The sequence below is a fragment of the Babylonia areolata genome, chromosome 12 (assembly GCF_041734735.1).
Source record: "Babylonia areolata isolate BAREFJ2019XMU chromosome 12, ASM4173473v1, whole genome shotgun sequence".
NCBI lineage: Eukaryota > Metazoa > Mollusca > Gastropoda > Neogastropoda > Buccinidae > Babylonia > Babylonia areolata.
In genome coordinates, this window is record NC_134887.1 from 4,419,348 (window position 1) to 4,445,858 (window position 26,511).

At 48.6% G+C, this 26,511-nt stretch overlaps 1 protein-coding gene and 1 long non-coding RNA gene across 4 annotated transcripts in view; one reads left to right on the forward strand and one right to left on the reverse strand.

Annotated features, from left to right (window-relative positions):
• The first annotated feature begins 3,815 nt into the window (after nt 1–3,815).
• LOC143288344 (uncharacterized) lies at nt 3,816–5,296 on the forward strand. The gene is made up of 2 exons (XR_013056082.1): nt 3,816–4,344; nt 4,488–5,296. It is a non-coding gene; the product is annotated as an uncharacterized LOC143288344 (long non-coding RNA).
• A 1,438-nt stretch (nt 5,297–6,734) lies between these two features.
• LOC143288020 (Na(+)/citrate cotransporter-like) overlaps nt 6,735–26,511 on the reverse strand; it is an 87,830-nt gene continuing 68,053 nt past the window's right edge. For all 3 annotated transcript variants that reach the window (XM_076596273.1, XM_076596271.1, XM_076596272.1), the window contains exons 10-16: nt 26,415–26,498; nt 19,065–19,169; nt 16,317–16,411; nt 14,799–14,917; nt 13,456–13,617; nt 10,946–11,083; nt 6,735–6,903 (exon numbers count right to left, since the gene is read on the reverse strand). In XM_076596273.1, the coding sequence (XP_076452388.1) occupies nt 6,763–6,903; nt 10,946–11,083; nt 13,456–13,617; nt 14,799–14,917; nt 16,317–16,411; nt 19,065–19,169; nt 26,415–26,498 (844 nt within the window). In that variant the 3' untranslated portion in view covers nt 6,735–6,762. The remainder of the gene's footprint in view (nt 6,904–10,945; nt 11,084–13,455; nt 13,618–14,798; nt 14,918–16,316; nt 16,412–19,064; nt 19,170–26,414; nt 26,499–26,511) is intronic.

The following is a 26,511-nucleotide window of genomic DNA, read 5'->3' on the forward strand; positions in this document are numbered from 1 at the left end:
AATATTGATTATTTGAATCTATAAGTAATTTCTTAAATCGATTTCTAGATACATTTTTTATACAGCTAATGCATTCATGCAGATCTAACTGGATGTCAAGTTGTATTGCGCCTTCGAAATTACGTGCTGCTCTTCTAGCTGCTTGGTCTACCCACTCATTTGAAGATATTCCAGTGTGAAGGTACCCAACAGAAAGTTATTTTAATGCCCTGTTTTGTCAGTTGGTGAATAATATGTTTTATTTCCATTGTCATCTCAATTCGCTTCTTTGAATTTGTCTCTGTGTGTGTGTGTGTGTGTGTGTGTGTGTGTGTGTGTTACAGTTCTCCGTATTGTCTTTTGGTCCATGTATCGTGTGTTTTTCAAGGCAGCACTATTTCTCCATCTGTATCTGAATGTGTCGTGAAGCGTTTTGTGTTTCCTGTTCTTCTCTTTCTTCTTCGTTGTTGTTGCTGTTGACTGTTGTGTCTTTCAGTCAGACACTGATGGCCAGATACTGACTGTTGTGTCTTGTGTGGTTCAGTCAGACACTGATGGCCAGATACTGACTATTGTGTCTTGTGTGGTTCAGTCAGACACTGATGGCCAGATACTGGCTGTGGTCTTGTGTGGTTCAGTCAGACACTGATGGCCAGATACTGTTGTGGCCTTGTGTGGTTCAGTCAGACACTGATGGCCAGATACTGACTATTGTGTCTTGTGTGGTTCAGTCAGACACTGATGGCCAGATACTGTTGTGGCCTTGTGGTTCAGTCAGACACTGGCCAGATACTGTTGTGGCCTTGTGGTTCAGTCAGACACTGATGGCCAGATACTGACTATTGTGTCTTTGTGGTTCAGTCAGACACTGATGGCCAGGTACTGTTGTGGCCTTGTGGTTCAGTCAGACACTGGCCAGATACTGTTGTGGCCTTGTGTGATTCAGTCAAACACTGACGCCCCTGTTGCTGCTATTCCCCGCAGGCTGGGGTGTGAGGAACGTGTGACAGGTTACCTCCCTTTGCAGGAGGAGCAGTGGCAGAATGGGTTAGGTGCTAGACGTCTCATCCAGTGTTCACCGGTGACCACGGTTCGAAGCTCCGTGTCGGCACGATGTTGTGTCCTTGGGAAGAGGACTTTACTCCGATTATTTCCTCACTCTACCGAAGGTGTGAATGGGTACTGCACTTCATTTGGGGATTCATTTCAAATGGCGACAGGAGAGGATTGGGCCCCGCCTTCCTATGCCGAGCCCTAGACACAGTGGACATGAATTCACTGCCTTCCTGTGCCGAGCCCTAGACACAGTGGACATGAATTCACTGCCTTCCTGTGCCGAGCCCCAGACACAGTGGACATGAATTCACTGCCTTCCTATGCCGAGCCCTAGATACAGTGGACATGAATTCACTGCCTTCCTATGGCGAGCCCTAGACACAGTGGCCATGAATTCACTGCCTTCCTACGCCGAGCCCTAGACAGAGTGGATATGAATTCACTGCCTTCCTATGCCTAGCCCTAGACACAGTGGCCATGAATTCACTGCCTTCCTATGCCTAGCCCTAGACATAGTGGTCATGAATTCACTGCCTTCCTATGCCTAGCCCTAGACACAGTGGAGATGAATTCACTGCCTTCCTATGCCGAGCCCTAGACACAGTGGCCATGAATTCACTGCCTTCCTATGCCTAACCCTAAACAGAGTGGATATGAATTCACTGCCTTTCTACACCGAGCCCTAGACACAGTGGACATGAGTTCACTGCCTTCCTATGCTGAGCCCTAGACATAGTGGCCATGAATTCACTCCCTTCCTACGCCGAGCCCTAGGCACAGTGGACATGAGTTCACTCCCCTGGTGGGCGTAAAGGGTTATGGGACGCCCCCATCAAAAATATTCTCCATTGTTTCTTTTCTTCTTCTGTCCCGTATTGGCAAGACTGTAGGGGCACCAGTGCAATACCCATCAACAACATCTCCCCACCTCTCCCTGTTCCTCGTCTCTCTCAGGGCGTCGCTCAGTCTCAGGCCTGTCCATCCTGGGATGCTGCCCTCCCGTCTCTCTGTCTGCCTGCCTCTCCTTCTCCTTCCTTGCTCCATGTCTTGCCGGACTGTCTTTGCGCTTCCTGCTGACCGTGAGACGTGACCGTGCAACTTCAGTTTGCGTTTCTTCGCTGTGGTCTTCACAGGATGCAATGGTTTCTCACTTCTTCACTGTGGTCTTCACAGGATGCAATGGTTTCTCACTTCTTCACTGTGGTCTTCACAGGATGCAATGGTTTCTCACTTCTTCACTGTGGTCAGATCTTCACAGGATGCAATGGTTTCTCACTTCTTCACTGTGGTCTTCACAGGATGCAATGGTTTCTCACTTCTTCACTGTGGTCAGATCTTCACAGGATGCAATGGTTTCTCACTTCTTCACTGTGGTCAGATCTTCACAGGATGCAATGGTTTCTCACTTCTTCACTGTGGTCTTCACAGGATGCAATGGTTTCTCACTTCTTCACTGTGGTCATATCTTCACGGGATGCAATGGTTTCTCACTACTTCACTGTGGTCTTCACAGGATGCAATGGTTTCTCACTTCTTCACTGTGGTCTTGACATGATACAATGGTTTCTCACTTCTTCACTGTGGTCTTCACAGGATGCAATGGTTTCTCACTACTTCACTGTTCTCTTCACAGGATGCAATGGTTTCTCACTTCTTCACTGTGGTCAGATCTTCACAGGATGCAATGGTTTCTCACTACTTCACTGTGGTCAGATCTTCACAGGATGCAATGGTTTCTCACTACTTCACTGTGGTCAGATCTTCACAGGATGCAATGGTTTCTCACTACTTCACTGTGGTCTTCACAGGATGCAATGGTTTCTCACTACTTCACTGTGGTCTTCACAGGATGCAATGGTTTCTCACTACTTCACTGTGGTCAGATCTTCACAGGATGCAATGGTTTCTCACTTCTTCACTGTGGTCTTCACAGGATGCAATGGTTTCTCACTACTTCACTGTGGTCAGATCTTCACAGGATGCAATGGTTTCTCACTACTTCACTGTGGTCTTCACAGGATGCAATGGTTTCTCACTACTTCACTGTGGTCAGATCTTCACATGATACAATGGTTTCTCACTACTTCACTGTGGTCTTCACAGGATGCAATGGTTTCTCACTACTTCACTGTGGTCAGATCTTCACAGGATGCAATGGTTTCTCACTACTTCACTGTGGTCAGATCTTCACAGGATGCAATGGTTTCTCACTTCTTCACTGTGGTCAGATCTTCACAGGATGCAATGGTTTCTCACTTCTTCACTGTGGTCAGATCTTCACAGGATGCAATGGTTTCTCACTACTTCACTGTGGTCAGATCTTCACAGGATGCAATGGTTTCTCACTACTTCACTGTGGTCAGATCTTCACAGGATGCAATGGTTTCTCACTTCTTCACTGTGGTCAGATCTTCACAGGATGCAATGTTTTCTCACTTCTTCACTGTGGTCAGATCTTCACAGGATCCAACGGTTTGCCTGACTCTGTATCTCAATCCTTTACTTGTGATTTGATCTCTGCAGGAGATGCCGAGGAGATTTGGGAAGCATCTCCTCCCTGTGGCCTCTATCCCCCTTGTTTTCATGACAGAAAGTCAGCATCAAAGATAAACAGGACACTAAATCGTTAATGCAAGTGACAACATTACTGTTTTGTTTTAAAACAACAACAACAATACGTTGCCAACATAGAAAACAACAACAACAACAACAACAACAGAATTTGGCAAACCACACGGAAAGAACTGAAAACAATGCGGGTTTATTAAAAAAAGTTTCTTTATTCATAAAAAAATGTGATCAAAGTATGCAGCTACTTCAACAGTACAGAACTATAGAAAACTGAACAAAAAGTAAAAGTTGTTCACTCACTGAAGCAGAAAGTCAAAAAAGACAGATAAAGGGACTAAAAATCCCTAAAGAGTGAAAATCCATAAAAGTCCTTAAAGAACATTCGTCCATTAAAAGTCCCTATGGACTGATTTAAAAAAAAATCTGCATGACTTTGTAGCCGTCACGCAAAATAAGTCTGCTGTTCAGTGGACCCAACAGTATAAAGGATCACAGCAAAATCACTCAAGTTGCTGCCAACTTTCTATGCCCCTCCCCATGCCTGCTAGCATAAAAAAGTGGCTGCTTCAATCAAAACGCCATCACGAGAACACTTATAACACGTGAGCTGTCGTGACCAAAACAAATCGTTTGATACAAAGCATGGACCTTTGTTCTGAGTAGGAATGAACATGTTCATCCGAGATAAAACAACAACACTATCAGAAACAAAGCACAAACCATTGTCCTGAGGACATTGTGTTCATGTGAGCAGTAGTTACAAGACGAGCACATCTGACTCAATGCACAAACCATTGTTCTAAGGACATTGTGTTCATGTGAGCAGTAGTTACAAGACGAACACATCTGACTCAATGCACAAACCATTGTTCTACGTACAGGTGTTCATGTGAGCAGTAGTTACAAGATGAACACATCTGACTCAATGCACAAACCATTGTTCTAAGGACAGGTGTTCATGTGAGCAGTAGTTACAAGATGAACACATCTGACTCAATGCACAAACCATTGTTCTAAGGACAGGTGTTCATGTGAGCAGTAGTTACAAGACGAGACACATCTGCCTCAATGCACAAACCATTGTTCTAAGGACAGGTGTTCATGTGAGCAGTAGTTACAAGATGAACACATCTGACTCAATGCACAAACCATTGTTCTAAGGACAGGTGTTCATGTGAGCAGTAGTTACAAGACGAACACATCTGACTCAATGCACAAACCATTGTCCTGGATGAGAACACATTTCAACATGTGCTGCCGATTGCACAGGTTTGTCCAACTATTTAAACAAAAACAAAAGAGAGTGAGAGACAGACAGACAGACAGACAGACGGACAGAGTGAGTGGTGGAGTGGTAGGTGCGAGAAAGAGAAAGTGACCGGCAGGAGACTGACTGACTGACCGACCGACAGACTGACTGACTGACTGACTGACTGACTGACTGACTGACTGACTGACTGACTGACTGACTGACTGACTGACTGACTGACTGACTGACAGACAGAGGGAACACACTTTCAAGAATTACAATTTTTACACACATGTGACCCGACATAAGGCTTTAAGGACGTGGTCTTATGCATGTATATATTTCTCTGCGTCTGAACCTTGTTCGTTCATTCGTCACATCAGTTCCCGTAGATTTCATGAAACTGATTAACGTTTTCTTTGAAAAATAATGGGCTCTGAACACACACAATGCGCACATTTGACGAGGTGGAAATTAAACAAACATACTGTCTATGCATGAGGCTTCAACTGATTTTGAAAGTGTGTGCAGCTTGAGTCTGCATGGGCTCCGGTAAAAGATGGAAGAAATACACACATTCCCACATTCTTAGCAAATAAGAACACAATTTTATGTATATATATCTTAATTTGGATGTAGGAATGCATTGTGAAGTCAAAAGAGGCATTCAATGTCTGTCTCCCACCACAACCCCACCCCCACTCCGGAAAAAAATGAAACAGAATTAAACACAAGATTAAGTCGAAAATGACTGTAGATCAGGTATAACAAACGTTACGTAATACATTCAAGGAAATGCAGAACAATTACAACCGAACAGGAAAAAAAAACACTTTTATTTTCTGAGCACAGAAATGTAAACGTCAGTTGAAAGCTAGCAAATACATTTTAGCAAAGCTTGTCTTCTGATTAATAACACTGCTTATGATTTGATATGTTTAAAAACTCATATGTACAGTTAAGTAATTTCAAACGCTTGCCTTTTTTTTTTTAATCGAAGAGATAGTTGGAAAAGAAAACAGACAAGCGGGAAACAAATAAATGACATATTTGTGCAGTTTGTCAACAAGGTATGAAGACTGGACACAAGCCTAACAGTTCATAGAATAACAGGAATGCATGAACACACACACACACACACACACACACACACACACACACACACACACACATAATAATAAGAAAATATTCCTACATTACTACTACTATTACTACGGCTTTACTACTACCACTACCACTTCTACTACTTATGCTTTCAAGCAACACACGTTTCCAGGAGCCAGCTGCATTGCTCGGACAGAAAAGCCTAGTATGGTCGTAACCCGCGTGTAGTATGGAACTGACCAATGGCGTAGTTCGGTCAACGTAGGCATTTAGTCAGGTGTAAGTGTCAAAAAGTTAGAACCAAGCAGTGCAACCGGCTCCAGGAGCTGAGCAGTGCTGCACAGAACAGCACAAGGGAAGAAACTGGCGCACTGACAGATATCAACAACTGAAATGTTCATCCACACCTGCCAACGGTTGATGCACACCTGTCAACGGTTGATGCACACCTGACAACGGCTAATGCACACCTGTCAACGGTTAATGCACACCTGAAGGTCCCATAGCCTTTTACAGCCATCGTACCCCCCTCCCCCCCCCTGCCTCCCCCCTCCCTCTTCCCCCAGCTTTCAGGCACGACTGCCCCTCCCCCCCCTCTCGCCCCCCCTCCTAGTTTTCAGACACAACTGTTCCCCCCCCCCCGCACCCCCCCGCCCATCCTCACAGTTTTCAGGCAGGACTGACCCCCCACCCCTCCCCCCGCACCCCTCTCCAGCTTTCAGGCACGCGTTGTCACCCCCTCCCAACACCCCCCTCCCCCCCCTCCCCGCTTCTCCTTTCAGACACGAGTTGTTTCCCCACTTTCAGGCAGTACTGGTGAGGTTGAGGCTCTTGTCGAAGATGGCGGGCACTTGAGAGAAGTTGAAGATGGCCTCTCCCCACGTGTTGACAGCCAGCGTCAGGACCAGCACCGCTATGATGTTCATGAAGAAACCCACGGAGGCCTGGAGGGGAGGAAAAAACACACAACAACAAAACACACACGCGCGCGCACACACACACACACACACACACACACACACACACACACACACACACACACACACACACGCACCCCACCGGTTTAAATTCATGTTGCTAAAAACCAAGCCAAACTTTAAAGGGACCAATTCAGGTCTGAATGCCCCGTTAGGTCTTCATGCTGATAAAAGAAGAAACCACACTCACACACACTAACACACTCACTCAGACACACACACACACACACACACACGCGAGCACGCACACGCACGCGCACACACAGACTCTCTCTCTCACACACACACGCACACTCTATAATAATAATGATAATAATGGATACTTATATAGCACACTATCCAGAAATCTGCTCTAGGTGCTTTACAAAAATGCTTTTGTTAACATAAAACATTACATCTATGTTACATACACACACCAAAATGTGACTACACAAACTCACACACACACACACACACACACACACACACACACACACACATACGCACACATAGGCAGGCACAAACTTACATAAACACACGCACACACAATACACATTCATATACATGCATGTAGTTATGTACACATACATATGTATACACGCTCTATCCCTCACACACACACACACACACACACACACACACACACACACACCCCGCCGGTTTAAATTCATGTTGCTAAAAACCAAGCCAACCAATTCAGGTCTGAATGCCCCGTTAGGTCTTCATGCTGATAAAAGAAGAAACCACACTCACACACACTAACACACTCACTCAGACACACACACGCACACACACACAGACGCACACACACAGATGCATGCACGCACGCACACACACACGCGCACGCACGCATGTACACACACACACACCATTTGTTACTCGATTCTAAAGCTTCACGCCATGAACGTTCTGAATGCTGTTGTGTTTTCCAAACACAGCCATAACCTGTGTCAACAAGAATATATCAACACAGTTTAACCAGTCAGATGTATAAACACCAGCTTTATGCAAATCATTCAACGCGTCATGTATCTTCTGTGAATACTTGATCTTTCTGACACACACCCTGTTGGTGTCAAATGTGTTGCTGTCAGTACTCTGGGTTTCTGTGCTGGTAGTTTGTACATTGTACGTTCCGGCACATTGCTTATTTCACCAAAGTTTGCTAAGTGTATTTGAGGTTGGTAAACTTTGTTAGGAGAATCGCGTTGTCCCTCTGGCCTAATGTGGAGTGATGGCCTAGAGGTAACGCGTCCGCCTAGGAAGCGAGAGAATCTGAGCGCGCTGGTTCGAATCACGGCTCAGCAGCCGATATTTTCTCCCCCTCCACTAGACCTTGAGTGGTGGTCTGGACGCTAGTCATTCGGATGAGACGATAAACCGAGGTCCCGTGTGCAGCATGCACTTAACGCACGTAAAAGAACCCACGGCAACAAAAGGGTTGTTCCTGGAAAAATCCACTGTGATAGGAAAAACAAATAAAACTGCAGGCAGGAAAAAAAAAGAAGAAAGAAAAAGGGTGGCGCTGTAGTGTAGCGACACGCTCTCCCTGGGGAGAGCAGCCCAAATTTCACACAAAGAAATCTGCTGTGATAAAAAGAAATACAAATACAAATACTATACTGATGTAACTTATTGTCGTATTCACACGCTGTGTTCGTGTGCCTTTGAAACAATCCATTCTTTCGAACGTCATAGTCAGTGACGTAAAATGTCCACACGTAATCTTTTCTTTTCTGTCTGCACTTGTTTCAAACATGCTTGATATCTGTACGAGGATAATCCTTGGATCACTGGATGATAAATGTTGCTGGTCTTCCCACTAAGTGGTCAAACCATATACTGGATCCTCCAATCATTGTACTGAGCAATGATCTTTTTTTTTTTTTTTTTTTTCGAATGGCCAATATAAAAGCCACTTATAACCATGTATTGTTTCAGAAACAGTTATTACTGTATACGCTATCTACTTTCAGCAAATCAGCATTAGCCATTTTTGCTTACATTATTTAAAGGTGTCAGGAATGTCATTTGCTGTCAGTATTTAATATTCATACATACGACATATGTCACGTCATGTTGTTTCGAATTCCAAACCCAGTGGAAATTTTTTCCACTGTAACATGTATACACCAAACAAATAAAACTGCACGCAGAAAAAAATACAAAAAAAAGGGTGGCGCTGTAGTATAGCGACGCGCTCTCGCTGGGGAGAGCAGCCCGAATTTCACACGGATTAATCTGTTGTGATAAAAAGAGAAATACAAGTACAACAAGAAAGGCAAGGCCTTCAAGACCCACTTGTGATACACTTTAATAAAAAAATCCAAGCTTTTTATGTATTGAGTATAATGCATTTACTGTTATATTTATATTTTTTATATTCTCTAAACTTGGCACTTTGATCTGATATTCGACCCAACAAAAGATCTGTCATTATTATCATTTTTTGTTCAAACAGGAACTTCTTTTGCTAAGCATGGAAGTTTTGTTTATTGCAAACGTTTTGGTGCAGACAGTAAAACAAGGGAAATTACTCTGCTTAGTTTGATTTAAACTGATCTTTCTCATCTTAAACATTATATTTTGAAATTATACTCAATACATAAAAAGCTTGGATGTTTCTTAAAAAGTGCATCACAAGTGAGTCTTGAAGGCCTTGCCTCTCTTGTTTCAAAATGTAATGTTTAAGATGAGAAAGATCAGTTTAAAGCAAATTAAGTCCCCTAGCATTAATTAGAGTAATTTCCCTTTTTTACTATCTGCACCAAAACGTTTGCAAAATAAATAAAACTTCCATGCTTAGCAAAAGAAGTTCCTGTTTGAACAAAAAATGATAATAATGACTGCTCATGTTGTTGGGTCAGAATATCAGATCAAAGTGCCAAGTTTAGAGAATACCAAAAAATATGAATACAACAGTAAATGCAGTTTGCATATAATTAGGCTTCATTTATTATTTTTTTTGTGCCCATCCCAGAGGTGCAATATTGTTTTAAACAAGATGACTGGAAAGAACTGAATTTTTCCTATTTTTATGCCTAATTTGGTGTCGACTGACAAAGTATTTGCAGAGAAAATGTCAATGTTAAAGTTTACCATGGACACACACACACACACACACACACACACACACACACACACACAGACAACCGAACACCGGGTTAAAACATAGACTCACTTTGTTTACACAAGTGAGTCAAAAATGTGCTTACACTTGCATTTCTGACAGTGTTTCGTGACAGGTTTTTCTTTGTGTCTTTTGCAGACACTCGACCCTTCTGCTTCTTCTTCTCCTTGTTTTTGTAAATAAAACAATACAATAACCTTTTGTGACTGGTCTCTAAAATGTCCCTGACCTAGCCGTGTGTAGATCCTTTAATCCTTTTCATCCTCCATACCTTCAGTCCAAATTCCATTGAAATCAGTCCATCACAACACAAGCCCCCTACCGTAATCGCACGGTCACATGGCTGTTTTTATCATCATTATCATTGTCGTTTTTGTTTTTATCATTATCATTATCATCATTATTATAAATATCATTATTAGTATCAACGTCATTATTATTATCAACGGAAACAACGTTAAACTGAACGGGGGTGGAGTGGGTTGGTGGGGGCGGCGAGTGGGGGTGGAAGGGGAGGGGATGTTGAGGAGACAGACACACGGATGCGATTTGGGTGTGTTGCTTTAGCTTTCTTGACCAACACTGCAAGTGTTTGTATCTGTCGGGCCTGGTTAACGCCGTGACATCAGTCATTATGAAAGGAAGCGTAGAGTATACCTGCAGCCTTGTCAAGCAGTCCCAAACCTAAATGGACCTCCACAGCAACATCGTCAGCATCAGGAGCATCCTCCTTCATCATCATCATCATCATCATCATCATCATCATCATTATCATCATCATCATCATCATCATCATCGTCATCATCATTGTCATCATCATCATCATCATCATCATCAAAAAACAAAACGAAAAAAACACAAAAACAAAAACAAAAACAAAACAAAAACAAACCCACTCACCATGTCAATAACCCGCAGGTGTCCATAGGAAAACACAATGGCGTTGGGGGGCGTTGCCACGGGCAGCATGAAGGCGAAGGACGTTGCCATGGCAGCAGAGGCCATGAGGTACAGTGGGTTGACGCCCACGTTGAGTGCCTGGGTTCAGATCCGTAGAAAATAACACGTGAGAGAGAGAGAGAGTGTGTGTGTGCGTGTGTTGTTGTTGTTGCTGCTGCTGCTGCTGCTGTTGTTGGATCTGCGATACCTGGGAATGTGTGTGTGTGTGTGTGTGTGTGTGTGTGTGTGTGTGTGTGTGTGTGTGTGTGTGCATGTGATATGTTGTTACTTGCTATCTTTTTGTGATGTACACTATAACATATTATTGTTTCTATGGTATTACTTTTTGTTGTTACTTTAAAGTGCCTTGGGCGTTGGAAGGCGCTATAATTTTCCAATATCATTATCATTATTATCATCATTATTCATAGCAGTAGTAGTAGTAGCAGTAGTATCATTGTGCCCCATCATCTGTTTCAGGGGCATTACTCCCACGCTGCTCATTCCGAGTCCCCCATACACAGCCACACCCGGGCTCTTCTGTCGCAGTCCCAGCGTCAGCAATCTACAGGGAGCCATCGATTTCAGGTCGCCAGTAGACCACACACCAGAGGAGACCCTGCACACTACTGCTGGGTCACTTCGATGGTGTTCAGAAGTGACTGTTCTGAGTTAACCTACTTCGGAAACCTCCTAGTAAGCCCCCTACTGGTGACAATGATAGATAAAATAAAACACACACACACACAAAATGAATGAGCCCTCCTCCCCCTCCTCAGAGTGGAGACTGCCACCACGTCCCTCCAACGACAGCCCCCACCCTTCACCCACCCTTCACCCACCGCGTCCCTCCAACGACAGCCCCCACCCTTCACCCACCCTTCCCTCCACCCTTCACCCACCCTTCACCCACCACGTCCCTCCAACGACAGCCCCCACCCTTCACCCACCACGTCCCTCCACCGACAGCCCCCACCCTTCACCCACCACGTCCCTCCACCGACAGCCCCCACCCTTCACCCACCACGTCCCTCCACCGACAGCCCCCACCCTTCACCCACCACGTCCCTCCAACGACAGCCCCCACCCTTCACCCACCACGTCCCTCCACCGACAGCCCCCACCCTTCACCCACCACGTCCCTCCACCGACAGCCCCCACCCTTCACCCACCACGTCCCTCCACCGACAGCCCCCACCCTTCACCCACCACGTCCCTCCACCGACAGCCCCCACCCTTCACCCACCACGTCCCTCCAACGACAGCCCCCACCCTTCACCCACCACGTCCCTCCACCGACAGCCCCCACCCTTCACCCACCACGTCCCTCCACCGACAGCCCCCACCCTTCACCCACCACGTCCCTCCACCGACAGCCCCCACCCTTCACCCACCACGTCCCTCCACCGACAGCCCCCACCCTTCACCCACCACGTCCCTCCAACGACAGCCCCCACCCTTCACCCACCACGTCCCTCCACCGACAGCCCCCACCCTTCACCCACCACGTCCCTCCACCGACAGCCCCCACCCTTCACCCACCACGTCCCTCCAACGACAGCCCCCACCCTTCACCCACCACGTCCCTCCACCGACAGCCCCCACCCTTCACCCACCACGTCCCTCCACCGACAGCCCCCACCCTTCACCCACCACGTCCCTCCACCGACAGCCCCCACCCTTCACCCACCACGTCCCTCCACCGACAGCCCCCACCCTTCACCCACCACGTCCCTCCAACGACAGCCCCCACCCTTCACCCACCACGTCCCTCCAACGACAGCCCCCACCCTTCACCCAAAAGGTGCACCGAAACCAGGGATCGAACTCTGGTAAAACGCTCTGACCACTGGACCACCACACCCGTCAATCATCATCATCATCATCATCATCATCATCATCACACAACCATGATGAGTGCAATGAGTACTGACGATCATCCACCATGATGATCAATGAGTACCGACGATCAATAACTATGATGATCAATGAGTACTGACGATCATCCATGATGATCAATGAGTACTGACGATCAATAACTATGATGATCAATGAGTGCTGACGATCAACCACAATGAGCACACAATGAGCACAGTGAGTACTGACGATCAACCACAATGAGCACACAATGAGCACAGTGAGTACTGGCGATCAACCACAATGAGCACAGTGAGTACTGACGATCAACCACAACGAGCACACAATGAGCACAGTGAGTACTGACGATCAACCACAATGAGCACACAATGAGCACAGTGAGTACTGGCGATCAACCACAATGAGCACAGTGAGTACTGATGATCAACCACAACGAGCACACAGTGAGCACAGTGAGTACTGATGATCAACCACAACGAGCACACAATGAGCACAGTGAGTACTGACGATCAACCACAATGAGCACACAATGAGCACAGTGAGTACTGGCGATCAACCACAATGAGCACACAATGAGCACAGTGAGTACTGACGATCTGCGCCATGATGGGCATGAGCAGCGTGGAGGTGGCGGTGTTGGAGGTGACCTCAGTGGCCGTGGCCACGATCAGGCAGAGGATGAGGTTCAGCACCCAGGGGTCCAGGGACCGCAGGCTGATCAGCTGGTCCCCCAGCCAGTCCGACAGTCCGGAGGCCTAGGGGAGGGGGAGGGGGGCACACACACACACACACACACACACACACACACACACACACACACACAGAGTAGTATGTGAGGAAATATGTGCACGTGAATGGGACGCTCACGCACACGTGCAAACACACACACACACACACACACACACTCACACACACACCCACACTCTCTCTCTCTCTCTCTCACACACACACACACACACGGTGATCAGCTACACAGAAGAGAACGCAGTCGAAAGTCAGACGCATGAACATGGCCGCACCATGAGCTGTCAACAGCAGGTGATAGGTCTCTTCGTCTCCTCTCCTTGTGGGACTGACGCTTCTGGTCCAGGTCCTGAAGACGCCTCTCCTCAGACGCCACAACTCCCTGGTGGACAGCCAGTCGCCAGGCGCTGCGGTCAGCGGCGAGGATTTCCTACCTCAGGAAGGGAATGCTTGCAGACCCCAAGAAAAGCTTTCAGGCAGTCCTTGAAGCGTTGAAGAAAGAGAAACACCCGTAGGAGGTGCTGGGTTCGTTCTTTAGTTTAGCGTCTTTTCACTATTAGTGAGATAGTAGGTGCTGGGGAGGGCCCAGAGGAGCACTGTCTCCACCCGCCCTTAGAACAATCCTGCACCACCCTTGGAGGCCTGCGCTGTGTTCACGATGGGTGCAGGCACGCACAGGACACTCCATTAAGAACTCAAGGGACATAACTGCTCCCGAACAGAGGCAAAAGACACCACAGGATGCAACTCGCGACAGCCTTCAAAGAAGTATCCCCATAGGTGTACCAGCCAGTATTTCATGACTGCAGAGCCCACCGGCAAAAGACACCGCCCTCCAGCTGCTGAGCACACCCCACAGACCAAACCGCCCCTGCCCGCAGAAAGATGAAGACAGTGCCACTCCAGACACAGCCACACAGTCCAGGCAAAGAAGAAAGAAAAACACCCGTAGGTGCTGGGGAGGACCCAGAGAAGCACTGTCTCCACCCGCCCTTGGAACAATCCTGCACCACCCTTGGAGGCCTGCGCTGAACGAGAGGTGACTTTGAAACAGCGGAAAGGGATCACTAACGCCTTGTTCGACTCATGACTGCATTCCAGGCCGACCCGCGAAGCATTTCAAACCAAAGGGAGAAAACTGACCATAGAAGAAGTCGGTGCACTGCCCATGACTGACCTCTGCCACACTTACCTTGCACGCGTTGGCAAGGGCAAAGCCTCCCCCCAGGAGAAGAATCACCCCCCAGGGCAATTTGCGATGGACCTGTTCCCACGTCAAGAGAGGGACGTAGAAAGGCTCGTCACTGTGTTCTGTGTGCAAAACACACGTGGGGTCTGTCAGCTTGGGTTTAGCCCGGGTGGGGGTGGGTTAGGGGCATGTGTGTGTGTGTGTGTGCGGAGGGGGGGATGTGTGTGTTGTTTGTGTGTGTGTGGGAGGGGGGGCGGCCTGTGTGTGTTAGTTTGTGTGTGTTGGGGGAGAGTGTGTGTGTGGGGAGGGGGCCAGGGGGGGGGGGTGGCAAATGTGTTTTAGTTTGGGGAGGGGGGGCGAGGGGGGGGGGGCATGTGTGTGTTAGTTTGTGTGTGTGTGTGTGTGTGTGGGGGGGGGGGAGGGGCATGTGTGTGTTAGGTTGTGTGGAGGGGAGGAAGAGGGGGGGCTGTGTGTGTGTGTTAGTTTGTGTGGAGGGGAGGAAGAGGGGGGGAGGGGCATGTGTGTATGTGTGTGGAGGGGGAGGGGGCAGGGGGGGGGTATGTGTGTGTTTGCGAGCAGTGGTGGGGGATTGGGGATTATTAGTTTGTGTGTGCGTGTGCGTGTGTGTGTGTGTGTGTGTGTGTGTGCGCGTGTGTGCGTTTTTGATATGCGCGTGTGGGTGTGGGCGTGACTGTAAGCGTGTTTGTGTGGTTTTGTTTCTCTCTCTCTCTCTCTGTATGTGTGTGTGTGTGTGTGTGTGTGTGTGTGTGTGTGTGTGTGTGTGTGTTTAAAGATAGAGATAAATCGTTTTAAATTCTTTAAGAAGTTTTTTCTTTCTTTCATTTTTCATGTGAGCGTTGATATCTGTTCAGATCACTGATTCTTGATGTACATTACAGTAGAAAAAACAAACAACTGTCCTCAGTGAGGCATCAATACAGTGATTTTGTATTTCACTGTATTGTACAATATAAGCCAGTACCATTCAATACAAAACATTCTCTGTCTCAGGTTTTCAAGAAGGCGTCAGCGCATTCGGACAAATCCATACACGCTACACCACATATGCTAGACAGATGCCTGACCAGCAGCGTAACCCAAAGCGCTTTGTCAGGCCTTGTGTGCTTGCAGATATATATTTTGTGTACATTTCACACTGCATTTATTCCACAAAATGTTGCCAAAGGACAAAACTTTTGTTGCCATGGGTTCTTTTTCAGTGCGCCAAGCGCGTGCTGCACACGGGGCCTCCGGTTATCGTCTCATCCGAGACAACACAACAAAACACAATACAATACAATACAACACAACACATACAACACAATTGAATACAATACAACACAATACAACACAACACAATACAACATAATACAACACAACACAATACAACACAATGCAACACAATACAACACAACGCAACGCAGCGCAGCGCAGCGCAGCGCAGCGCAGCGCAGCACAGCACAGCACAGCACAACACAACACTACACTACACTACACTACACAACACAACTCAATACTGACCGGGTCCACGGAGGCAGAATACCCGGGGTACCCGTGCTGGAACGATGAAGAGCAGGACAGCCACCAGCATGGCCGCTGAGGAGTCCTTCACGTATCTGAAAGACAGAGAGCTTCACGTTGAGTGGTCCTTCACGTATCTGAATGACACAGAGCTTCATGTTGAGTGGTTCTTCACGTATCTGAAAGACAGAGAGCTTTACGTTGAGCGGTCCTCCACGTATCTGAAAGACAGAGAGCTTTACGTTGAGCGGTCCTCCACGTATCTGAATGACACAGAGCTTCACGATGAGCAGCGCTTCACGTATCTAAATGACACAGAGCTTCACGATGAGCAGTGCTTCACGTATCTGAATAAAACAGAGCTTCACGTTGAGCGGTCCTTCACGTATCTGAATAAAACAGAGCTTCACGTTGAGAAATGCTTCACGTATCTGACTGACAGAGAGCTTCACGTTGAGATATGCTTCACGTATCTGAATGACACAGAGCCTCACGTTCAGAAATGCTTTACGTATCTGAATGACAGAGCTTCACGTTAAGCAATGCTTCACGTATCAGACTGACACAGAGCTTCACGTTGAGCTGTGCTTTACGTATGCGAATCACACAGAGTAACATGATGAGCAACGCTTCACGTATCTGAATAACACAGAGCAATCCTTTGAGCAGTGCTTCCCGTATATGAATGACAGAAAAGTACATATTAACAGTACTTCACCTATTTTCATCACACAGAACTGCACGCTGATTAGTCATTCATGTATCTGAATCATACAGAATTAAAAACTGAGGAATGCTTCACGTAGCTCAGAGTACAAAAAATTACAAGTTAAACAGTGTTTCACGTATCTGAATGACACAGAATTACACATTGAAGAGTGCTTCACGCACACACAAGATTACACATCGAAGAATGCTTTAGGTGTCTTGATGACAGAGTTATCTTCTTCTTCGTTCGTGGGCTGCAACTCCCACGTTCATTCGTATGTACACGAGTGGGCTTTTACGTGTATGACCGCTTTTACCCCGCCATGTAGGCAGCCATTCTCCGTTTTCGGGGGTGTGCATGCTGGGTATGTTCTTGTTTCCATAACCCACCGAACGCTGGCACGGATTACAGGATCTTTAACGTGCGTATTCAATCTCCTGCGTGCGTATACCCACGAAGGAGGTTTAGGCAGTAGCAGGTCTGTACATATGTTGACCTGGGAGATCGAAAGAATCTCCACTGTTTACCCACCAGGCGCCGTCACCGAGATTCGAACCCGGGACCCTCAGATTGAAAGTCCAACGCTTTAACCACTCGGCTATTGGGCCCGTCATTGAGCAATGCTTCGCGCATCTTATTTACAGAGGACTGCACATTGGTGAGTGCTTTACGTATGTGACTTTCATAAAATTACATTTTGAGGAATACTTCACGTCTCTAAATTACACATTTCAAACACACATATACACACATACATCACGGACACATTTGCAACACACACGCACACACACACACGCGCGCGTGCGCGCGCACACACACACACACACACACACACACACACACATCACATCACACTCGCAAATCACACACAGACACATCACATACATACAGAATTACATTACACACTTAGGAGTGTTTCACGTATCTGAATTTAACAACATCATACAATGAGGTGTTTACCACGTATCTGAACTATGAATACTAACACAATGAGGAGTGATTCGCGTATCTGAATCACGTCGAATCACACACTCAGGGTTTCTTCACGTGTCTGAATTGCAAGGCAATACAGACTGGGGAATGATTCACGTATCTGAATTACACACACATTACTCAAACACACATCAGCACACATACATATCACACACACACTGCAACAGATCGCATGGCGCATGTTTTATGTGTTGATGGGTAAGGCTCTCTTCATCACTCAGTCAGCTGTCTCAGCCGATCAAGGAGAGTCCTTGTGGTTGACAAGAAATCTTCACAGTGACGACAAAAACAACAGCTTTTGAATATAACTGTCATAGTTAGTCAGGGCAATGGCAATCACTTAATTAATTAAGGTAGACAATTTAGAAGGGCTGGCTTGGTTTCACTGTCGTCAAGACACTGCATGATTTATGAAAGACACTTTTGGTTCGTTTTCAGGAGAAAGTCCAACGCTTTAACCACTCGGCTATTGGGCCCGTCAGAGTTATATACACTGAGCAATGCTTCGCGCATCTTATTTACAGAGAACTGCACACTGATGAGTGCTTTACGTATGTGACTTTCATAAAATTACATATTGAGGAATACTTCACGTGTCTAAATTACACATTTCAAACACACATACACACACATACATCACGGACACATGTGCACCACACACACACACGCGCGCGCGCGCTCACCCCGATGTAAACTAGGTAACTCCCAGATAACTCACCCCGATATAAACCAGGTAACTTACCCCGATATAAACCAGGTAACTCACCCCGATATAAACCAGGTAACACCCAGGTAACTTACCCCGATATAAACCAGGTAACTCCCAGGTAACTCCTCACGATATAAACCAGGTAACTCCCAGGTAACTCCTCCCGATATAAACCAGGTAACTCCCAGATAACTCACCCCGATATAAACCAGGTAACTCCCAGGTAACTCACCCCGATATAAACCAGGTAACTCCCAGGTAACTTACCCCGATATAAACCAGGTAACTCCCAGGTAACTCCTCCCGATATAAACCAGGTAACTCCCAGGTAACTCACCCCGACATGAACCAGGACCCCCAGCCCGGGGTCTCCTTGGGGTCCCTGCTGATCCACATGATGGCCAGGAAGACGAACAGAACCAGGATCTCCACCTCCGCCATCCTGTCAGCACCACCACGTGACACAGCAGTCAGCCCTCCAGTTTGTCACACACAGCAGTCAGTCCTCCAGTTTGTCACACACACACAGCAGTCAGCCCTCCAGTTTGTCACACACACACAGCAGTCAGCCCTCCAGTTTGTCACACACAGCAGTCAGCCCTCCAGTTTGTCACACACAGCAGTCAGCCCTCCAGTTTGTCACACACAGCAGTCAGTCCTCCAGTTTGTCACACACACACAGCAGTCAGCCCTCCAGTTTGTCACACACAGCAGTCAGCCCTCCAGTTTGTCACACACAGCAGTCAGCCTTCCAGTTTGTCACACACACACACAGCAGTCAGCCTTCCAGTTTGTCACACACAGCAGTCAGCCCTTCAGTTTGTCACACACAGCAGTCAGCCTTCCAGTTTGTCACACACACACACAGCAGTCAGCCTTCCAGTTTGTCACACACAGCAGTCAGCCCTTCAGTTTGTCACACACAGCAGTCAGCCTTCCAGTTTGTCACACACACACACAGCAGTCAGCCTTCCAGTTTGTCACACACAGCAGTCAGTCCTCCAGTTTGTCACACACACACAGCAGTCAGCCTTCCAGTTTGTCACACACAGCAGTCAGTCCTCCAGTTTGTCACACACACACACAGCAGTCAGTCCTCCAGTTTGTCACACACACACAGCAGTCAGCCTTCCAGTTTGTCACACACACAGCAGTCAGCCCTCCAGTTTGTCACACACACACACAGCAGTCAGCCTTCCAGTTTGTCACTCACACACAGCAGTCAGCCCTCCAGTTTGTCACACACACACACAGCAGTCAGCCTTCCAGTTTGTCACTCACACACAGCAGTCAGCCCTCCAGTTTGTCACACACACACACAGCAGTCAGCCTTCCAGTTTGTCACACACACACACAGCAGTCAGCCTTCCAGTTTGTCACACACACACAGCAGTCAGCCCTCCAGTTTGTCACACACACACACAGCAGTCAGCCTTCCAGTTTGTCACTCACACACAGCAGTCAGCCCTCCAGTTTGTCACACACACACAGCAGTCAGCCCTTCAGTTTGTCACACACACACAGCAGTCAGCCTTCCAGTTTGTCACACACACACAGCAGTCAGCCTTCCAGTTTGTCACACACACACAGCAGTCAGCCCTTCAGTTTGTCACACACACACACACAGCAGTCAGCCTTCCAGTTTGTCACACACACACACAGCAGTCAGCCTTCCAGTTTGTCACACACACACACAGCAGTCAGCCTTCCAGTTTGTCACACACACACAGCAGTCAGCCCTCCAGTTTGTCACACACACACACACAGCAGTCAGCCCTCCAGTTTGTCACACACACACACACAGCAGTCAGCCCTCCAGTTTGTCACACACAGCAGTCAGCCCTCCAGTTTGTCACACACACACACACAGCAGTCAGCCCTCCAGTTTGTCACACACAGCAGTCAGCCCTCCAGTTTGTCACACACAGCAGTCAGCCCTCCAGTTTGTCACACACAGCAGTCAGTCCTCCAGTTTGTCACACACAGCAGTCAGCCTTCCAGTTTGTCACACACACACAGCAGTCAGCCTTCAGTTTGTCACACACACACAGCAGTCAGTCCTCCAGTTTGTCACACACACACAGCAGTCAGCCCTTCAGTTTGTCACACACACACAGCAGTCAGCCCTCCAGTTTGTCACACACACACACACAGCAGTCAGCCTTCCAGTTTGTCACACACACACAGCAGTCAGCCTTCCAGTTTGTCACACACACACAGCAGTCAGCCTTCCAGTTTGTCACACACACACAGCAGTCAGCCTTCCAGTTTGTCACACACACACAGCAGTCAGCCCTCCAGTTTGTCACACACACACAGCAGTCAGCCCTTCAGTTTGTCACACACAGCAGTCAGCCTTCCAGTTTGTCACACACACACAGCAGTCAGCCTTCCAGTTTGTCACACACACACAGCAGTCAGCCCTTCAGTTTGTCACACACACACACAGCAGTCAGTCCTCCAGTTTGTCACACACAGCAGTCAGCCCTCCAGTTTGTCACACACAGCAGTCAGCCTTCCAGTTTGTCACACACACACAGCAGTCAGCCTTCCAGTTTGTCACACACACACAGCAGTCAGCCTTCCAGTTTGTCACACACACACACACACAGCAGTCAGCCCTCCAGTTTGTCACACACACACAGCAGTCAGCCTCCAGTTTGTCACACACACACAGCAGTCAGCCTTCCAGTTTGTCACACACACACAGCAGTCAGCCCTTCAGTTTGTCACACACACACACACAGCAGTCAGCCCTCCAGTTTGTCACACACACACAGCAGTCAGCCCTCCAGTTTGTCACACACACACAGCAGTCAGCCTTCCAGTTTGTCACACACACACAGCAGTCAGCCTTCCAGTTTGTCACACACACACACACAGCAGTCAGCCCTCCAGTTTGTCACACACACACAGCAGTCAGCCCTCCAGTTTGTCACACACACACAGCAGTCAGCCCTCCAGTTTGTCACACACACACAGCAGTCAGCCCTCCAGTTTGTCACACACAGCAGTCAGCCCTCCAGTTTGTCACACACAGCAGTCAGCCCTCCAGTTTGTCACACACACACAGCAGTCAGCCCTCCAGTTTGTCACACACAGCAGTCAGCCCTCCAGTTTGTCACACACAGCAGTCAGCCCTCCAGTTTGTCACACACACACAGCAGTCAGCCCTCCAGTTTGTCACACACACACAGCAGTCAGCCCTCCAGTTTGTCACACACAGCAGTCAGCCCTCCAGTTTGTCACACACACAGCAGTCAGCCCTCCAGTTTGTCACACACACACAGCAGTCAGCCCTCCAGTTTGTCACACACACACAGCAGTCAGCCCTCCAGTTTGTCACACACACACACAGCAGTCAGCCCTCCAGTTTGTCACACACACACAGCAGTCAGCCCTCCAGTTTGTCACACACACAGCAGTCAGCCCTCCAGTTTGTCACACACACAGCAGTCAGCCCTCCAGTTTGTCACACACACAGCAGTCAGCCCTCCAGTTTGTCACACACACACAGCAGTCAGTCCTCCAGTTTGTCACACACACAGCAGTCAGCCCTCCAGTTTGTCACACACACACAGCAGTCAGTCCTCCAGTTTGTCACACACACACAGCAGTCAGCCCCCCAGTTTGTCACACACACACAGCAGTCAGCCCTCCAGTTTGTCACACACACACAGCAGTCAGCCCTCCAGTTTGTCACACACAGCAGTCAGCCCCCCAGTTTGTCACACACACACAGCAGTCAGCCCTCCAGTTTGTCACACACACACAGCAGTCAGCCCTCCAGTTTGTCACACACACACACACACAGCAGTCAGTCCTCCAGTTTGTCACACACACACACACACAGCAGTCAGCCCTCCAGTTTGTCACACACACACAGCAGTCAGCCCTCCAGTTTGTCACACGCACACAGCAGTCAGTCCTGCAGTTTGTCACACACACACAGCAGCCAGCCCTCCAGTTTGTCACACACACACACAGCAGCCAGCCCTCCAGTTTGTCACACACACACACAGCAGTCAGCCCTCCAGTTTGTCACACACACACACAGCAGTCAGCCCTCCAGTTTGTCACACACAGCAGTCAGCCCTCCAGTTTGTCACACACACAGCAGTCAGGCCCTCCAGTTTGTCACACACACACAGCAGTCAGCCCTCCAGTTTGTCACACACAGCAGTCAGCCCTCCAGTTTGTCACACACACAGCAGTCAGCCCTCCAGTTTGTCACACACACACAGCAGTCAGCCCTCCAGTTTGTCACACACAGCAGTCAGTCCTCCAGTTTGTCACACACAGCAGTCAGCCCTCCAGTTTGTCACACACACACAGCAGTCAGCCCTCCAGTTTGTCACACAGACAGCAGTCAGCCCTCCAGTTTGTCACACACACACAGCAGTCAGCCCTCCAGTTTGTCACACACACAGCAGTCAGCCCTCCAGTTTGTCACACACACACAGCAGTCAGCCCTCCAGTTTATCACACGCACACAGCAGTCAGCCCTCCAGTTTGTCACACACACACAGCAGTCAGCCCTCCAGTTTGTCACACACACACACACACACAGCAGTCAGCCCTCCAGTTTGTCACACGCACACAGCAGTCAGGCCCTCCAGTTTGTCACACACACACACACACACACAGCAGTCAGCCCTCCAGTTTGTCACACACACACACACACAGCAGTCAGCCCTCCAGTTTGTCACACGCACACAGCAGTCAGCCCTCCAGTTTGTCACACACACACACACACACAGCAGTCAGCCCTCCAGTTTGTCACACGCACACAGCAGTCAGCCCTCCAGTTTGGTCACACGCACACAGCAGTCAGCCCTCCAGTTTGTCACACACACACACACACACACAGCAGTCAGCCCTCCAGTTTGTCACACACACAGCAGTCAGCCCTCCAGTTTGTCACACACACACACAGCAGTCAGCCCTTCAGTTTGTCACACACACAGCAGTCAGCCCTCCAGTTTGTCACACACACACAGCAGTCAGCCCTCCAGTTTGTCACACACACAGCAGTCAGCCCTCCAGTTTGTCACACACACAGCAGTCAGCCCTCCAGTTTGTCACACACACAGCAGTCAGCCCTTCAGTTTGTCACACACACACACAGCAGTCAGCCCTTCAGTTTGTCACACACACAGCAGTCAGCCCTCCAGTTTGTCACACACACACAGCAGTCAGCCCTCCAGTTTGTCACACACACAGCAGTCAGCCCTCCAGTTTGTCACACACACAGCAGTCAGCCCTCCAGTTTGTCACACACACAGCAGTCAGCCCTCCAGTTTGTCACACACACAGCAGTCAGCCCTCCAGTTTGTCACACACAGCAGTCAGCCCTCCAGTTTGTCACACACAGCAGTCAGCCCTCCAGTTTGTCACACACAGCAGTCAGCCCTCCAGTTTGTCACACACACACAGCAGTCAGCCCTCCAGTTTGTCACACACAGCAGTCAGCCCTCCAGTTTGTCACACACACACAGCAGTCAGCCCTCCAGTTTGTCACACACACACAGCAGTCAGCCCTACAGTTTGTCACACACACACAGCAGTCAGCCCTCCAGTTTGTCACACACAGCAGTCAGCCCTCCAGTTTGTCACACACAGCAAAGAGCCCTCCAGTTTGTCACACACACAGCAGTCAGCCCTCCAGTTTGTCACACACACAGCAGTCAGCCCTCCAGTTTGTCACACACACAGCAGTCAGCCCTCCAGTTTGTCACACACACAGCAGTCAGCCCTCCAGTTTGTCACACACACAGCAGTCAGCCCTCCAGTTTGTCACACACAGCAGTCAGTCCTCCAGTTTGTCACTCACACACAGCAGTCAGCCTTCCAGTTTGTCACTCACACACAGCAGTCAGTCCTCCAGTTTGTCACACACACACAGCAGTCAGCCCTCCAGTTTGTCACACACAGCAGTCAGCCCTCCAGTTTGTCACACACAGCAGTCAGTCCTCCAGTTTGTCACACACAGCAGTCAGTCCTCCAGTTTGTCACACACACACAGCAGTCAGTCCTCCAGTTTGTCACACACACAGCAGTCAGTCCTCCAGTTTGTCACACACAGCAGTCAGCCCTCCAGTTTGTCACACACACAGCAGTCAGCCCTCCAGTTTGTCACACACAGCAGTCAGCCCTCCAGTTTGTCACACACAGCAGTCAGTCCTCCAGTTTGTCACACACACAGCAGTCAGCCCTCCAGTTTGTCACACACAGCAGTCAGCCCTCCAGTTTGTCACACACACACACAGCAGTCAGCCCTCCAGTTTGTCACACACAGCAGTCAGCCCTCCAGTTTGTCACACACAGCAGTCAGCCCTCCAGTTTGTCACACACACAGCAGTCAGCCTTCCAGTTTGTCACACACACAGCAGTCAGCCCTCCAGTTTGTCACACACACACACACAATAGTAATCCCTCCAGTATTGAATGTGGTGTGGTGTGTGGGATATGGTGTTCGGTGTGGTGTGGTGTGTGGGCTATGGTATTGCGTGGTGTGTGGGATATGGTATTTGGTGGTTTGGTGTGGTGTATGGGATATGGTATTGGGTGTGGTGTGTGGGATATGGTATTTGGTGGTTTGGTGTGGTGTATGGGATATGGTATTGGGTGTGGTGTGTGGGATATGGTATTTGGTGTGGTGTGGTGTGTAGGATATGGTATTGGGTGTGGTGTGTGGGATATGGTATTGGGTGTGGTGTGTGGGATATGGTGTGGTGTGTGGGATATGGTGTGGTGTGGTGTGTAGGATATGGTATTGGGTGTGGTGTGTGGGATATGGTATTGGGTGTGGTGTGTGGGATATGGTATTGGGTGTGGTGTGGTTTGGTGTGGTGTGTGGGATATGGTATTGGGTGTGGTGTGTGGGATATGGTATTTGGTGGTTTGGTGTGGTGTGTGGGATATGGTATTGGGTGTGGTGTGGTGTGTGGGATATGGTATTGGGTGTGGTGTGGTGTGGTGTGTGGGATATGGTATTGGGTGTGGTGTGTGGGATATGGTATTTGGTGTGCTGTGGTGTGGTGTAGTGTGTGGGATATGGTACTGTGTGGTCTGGTGTGGTGTGGTGGTGTGTAGTGTGTGGGATATAGTATTGGGTGGTGTAGTGTGGTGTTGTGTGGTGTGTGGTGTGGGATATGGTATTGGTTGTGGTGTGTTGTGTGGGATATGGTAATTGGTGGTGAGGTGTGGTGTGTGATGTGGTGGGGTGTGGTGTCGTGTGGAGTGGTGTGATGTGGGGTGTGGTGTGGTGTGGTGTAGTGTGGTGTGGTATGGTGTCGTGTGGTGTGGTGTGATGTGGGGTGTGGTGTGGTGTGGTGTAGTGTGGTGTGGTATGGGCTGTTTAGTGTGGTGGTTTGGGGTGTGGGGTGTGGTGGTGTGGTGTGGTGTGGTGGTGTGGTGTGGTGTGGTCTGATGTGGTCTGGTGTGGTGTGGTGTGGTGTGGTGTGGTGTGGTGGTGTGGTGTGTGGTGTGGTGTGGTGGTATGGGGTGTGGTGTTGTGGTGTGGTGTGGTGGTGTGGTGTGTTGTGTGGTGTGGTGTGGTGTGGTGGTATGGGGTGTGGTGTGGTGTGGTGTGGTGTGTATGTGGTGGTATGTGGTGTGGTGGTATGGGGTGGGGGTGGGGTGTGGTGTGGGTCAGGGACGGTGCACAGAAGGCGTCATGTCTGACCTCATGGGCCCCAGTTTGTTCCACTCCTGCATGATCACCTTCCTCACCCCTTCCTTCTGCTGTATGCTGATCTTCCTGCACATGCTGCAACACCAAC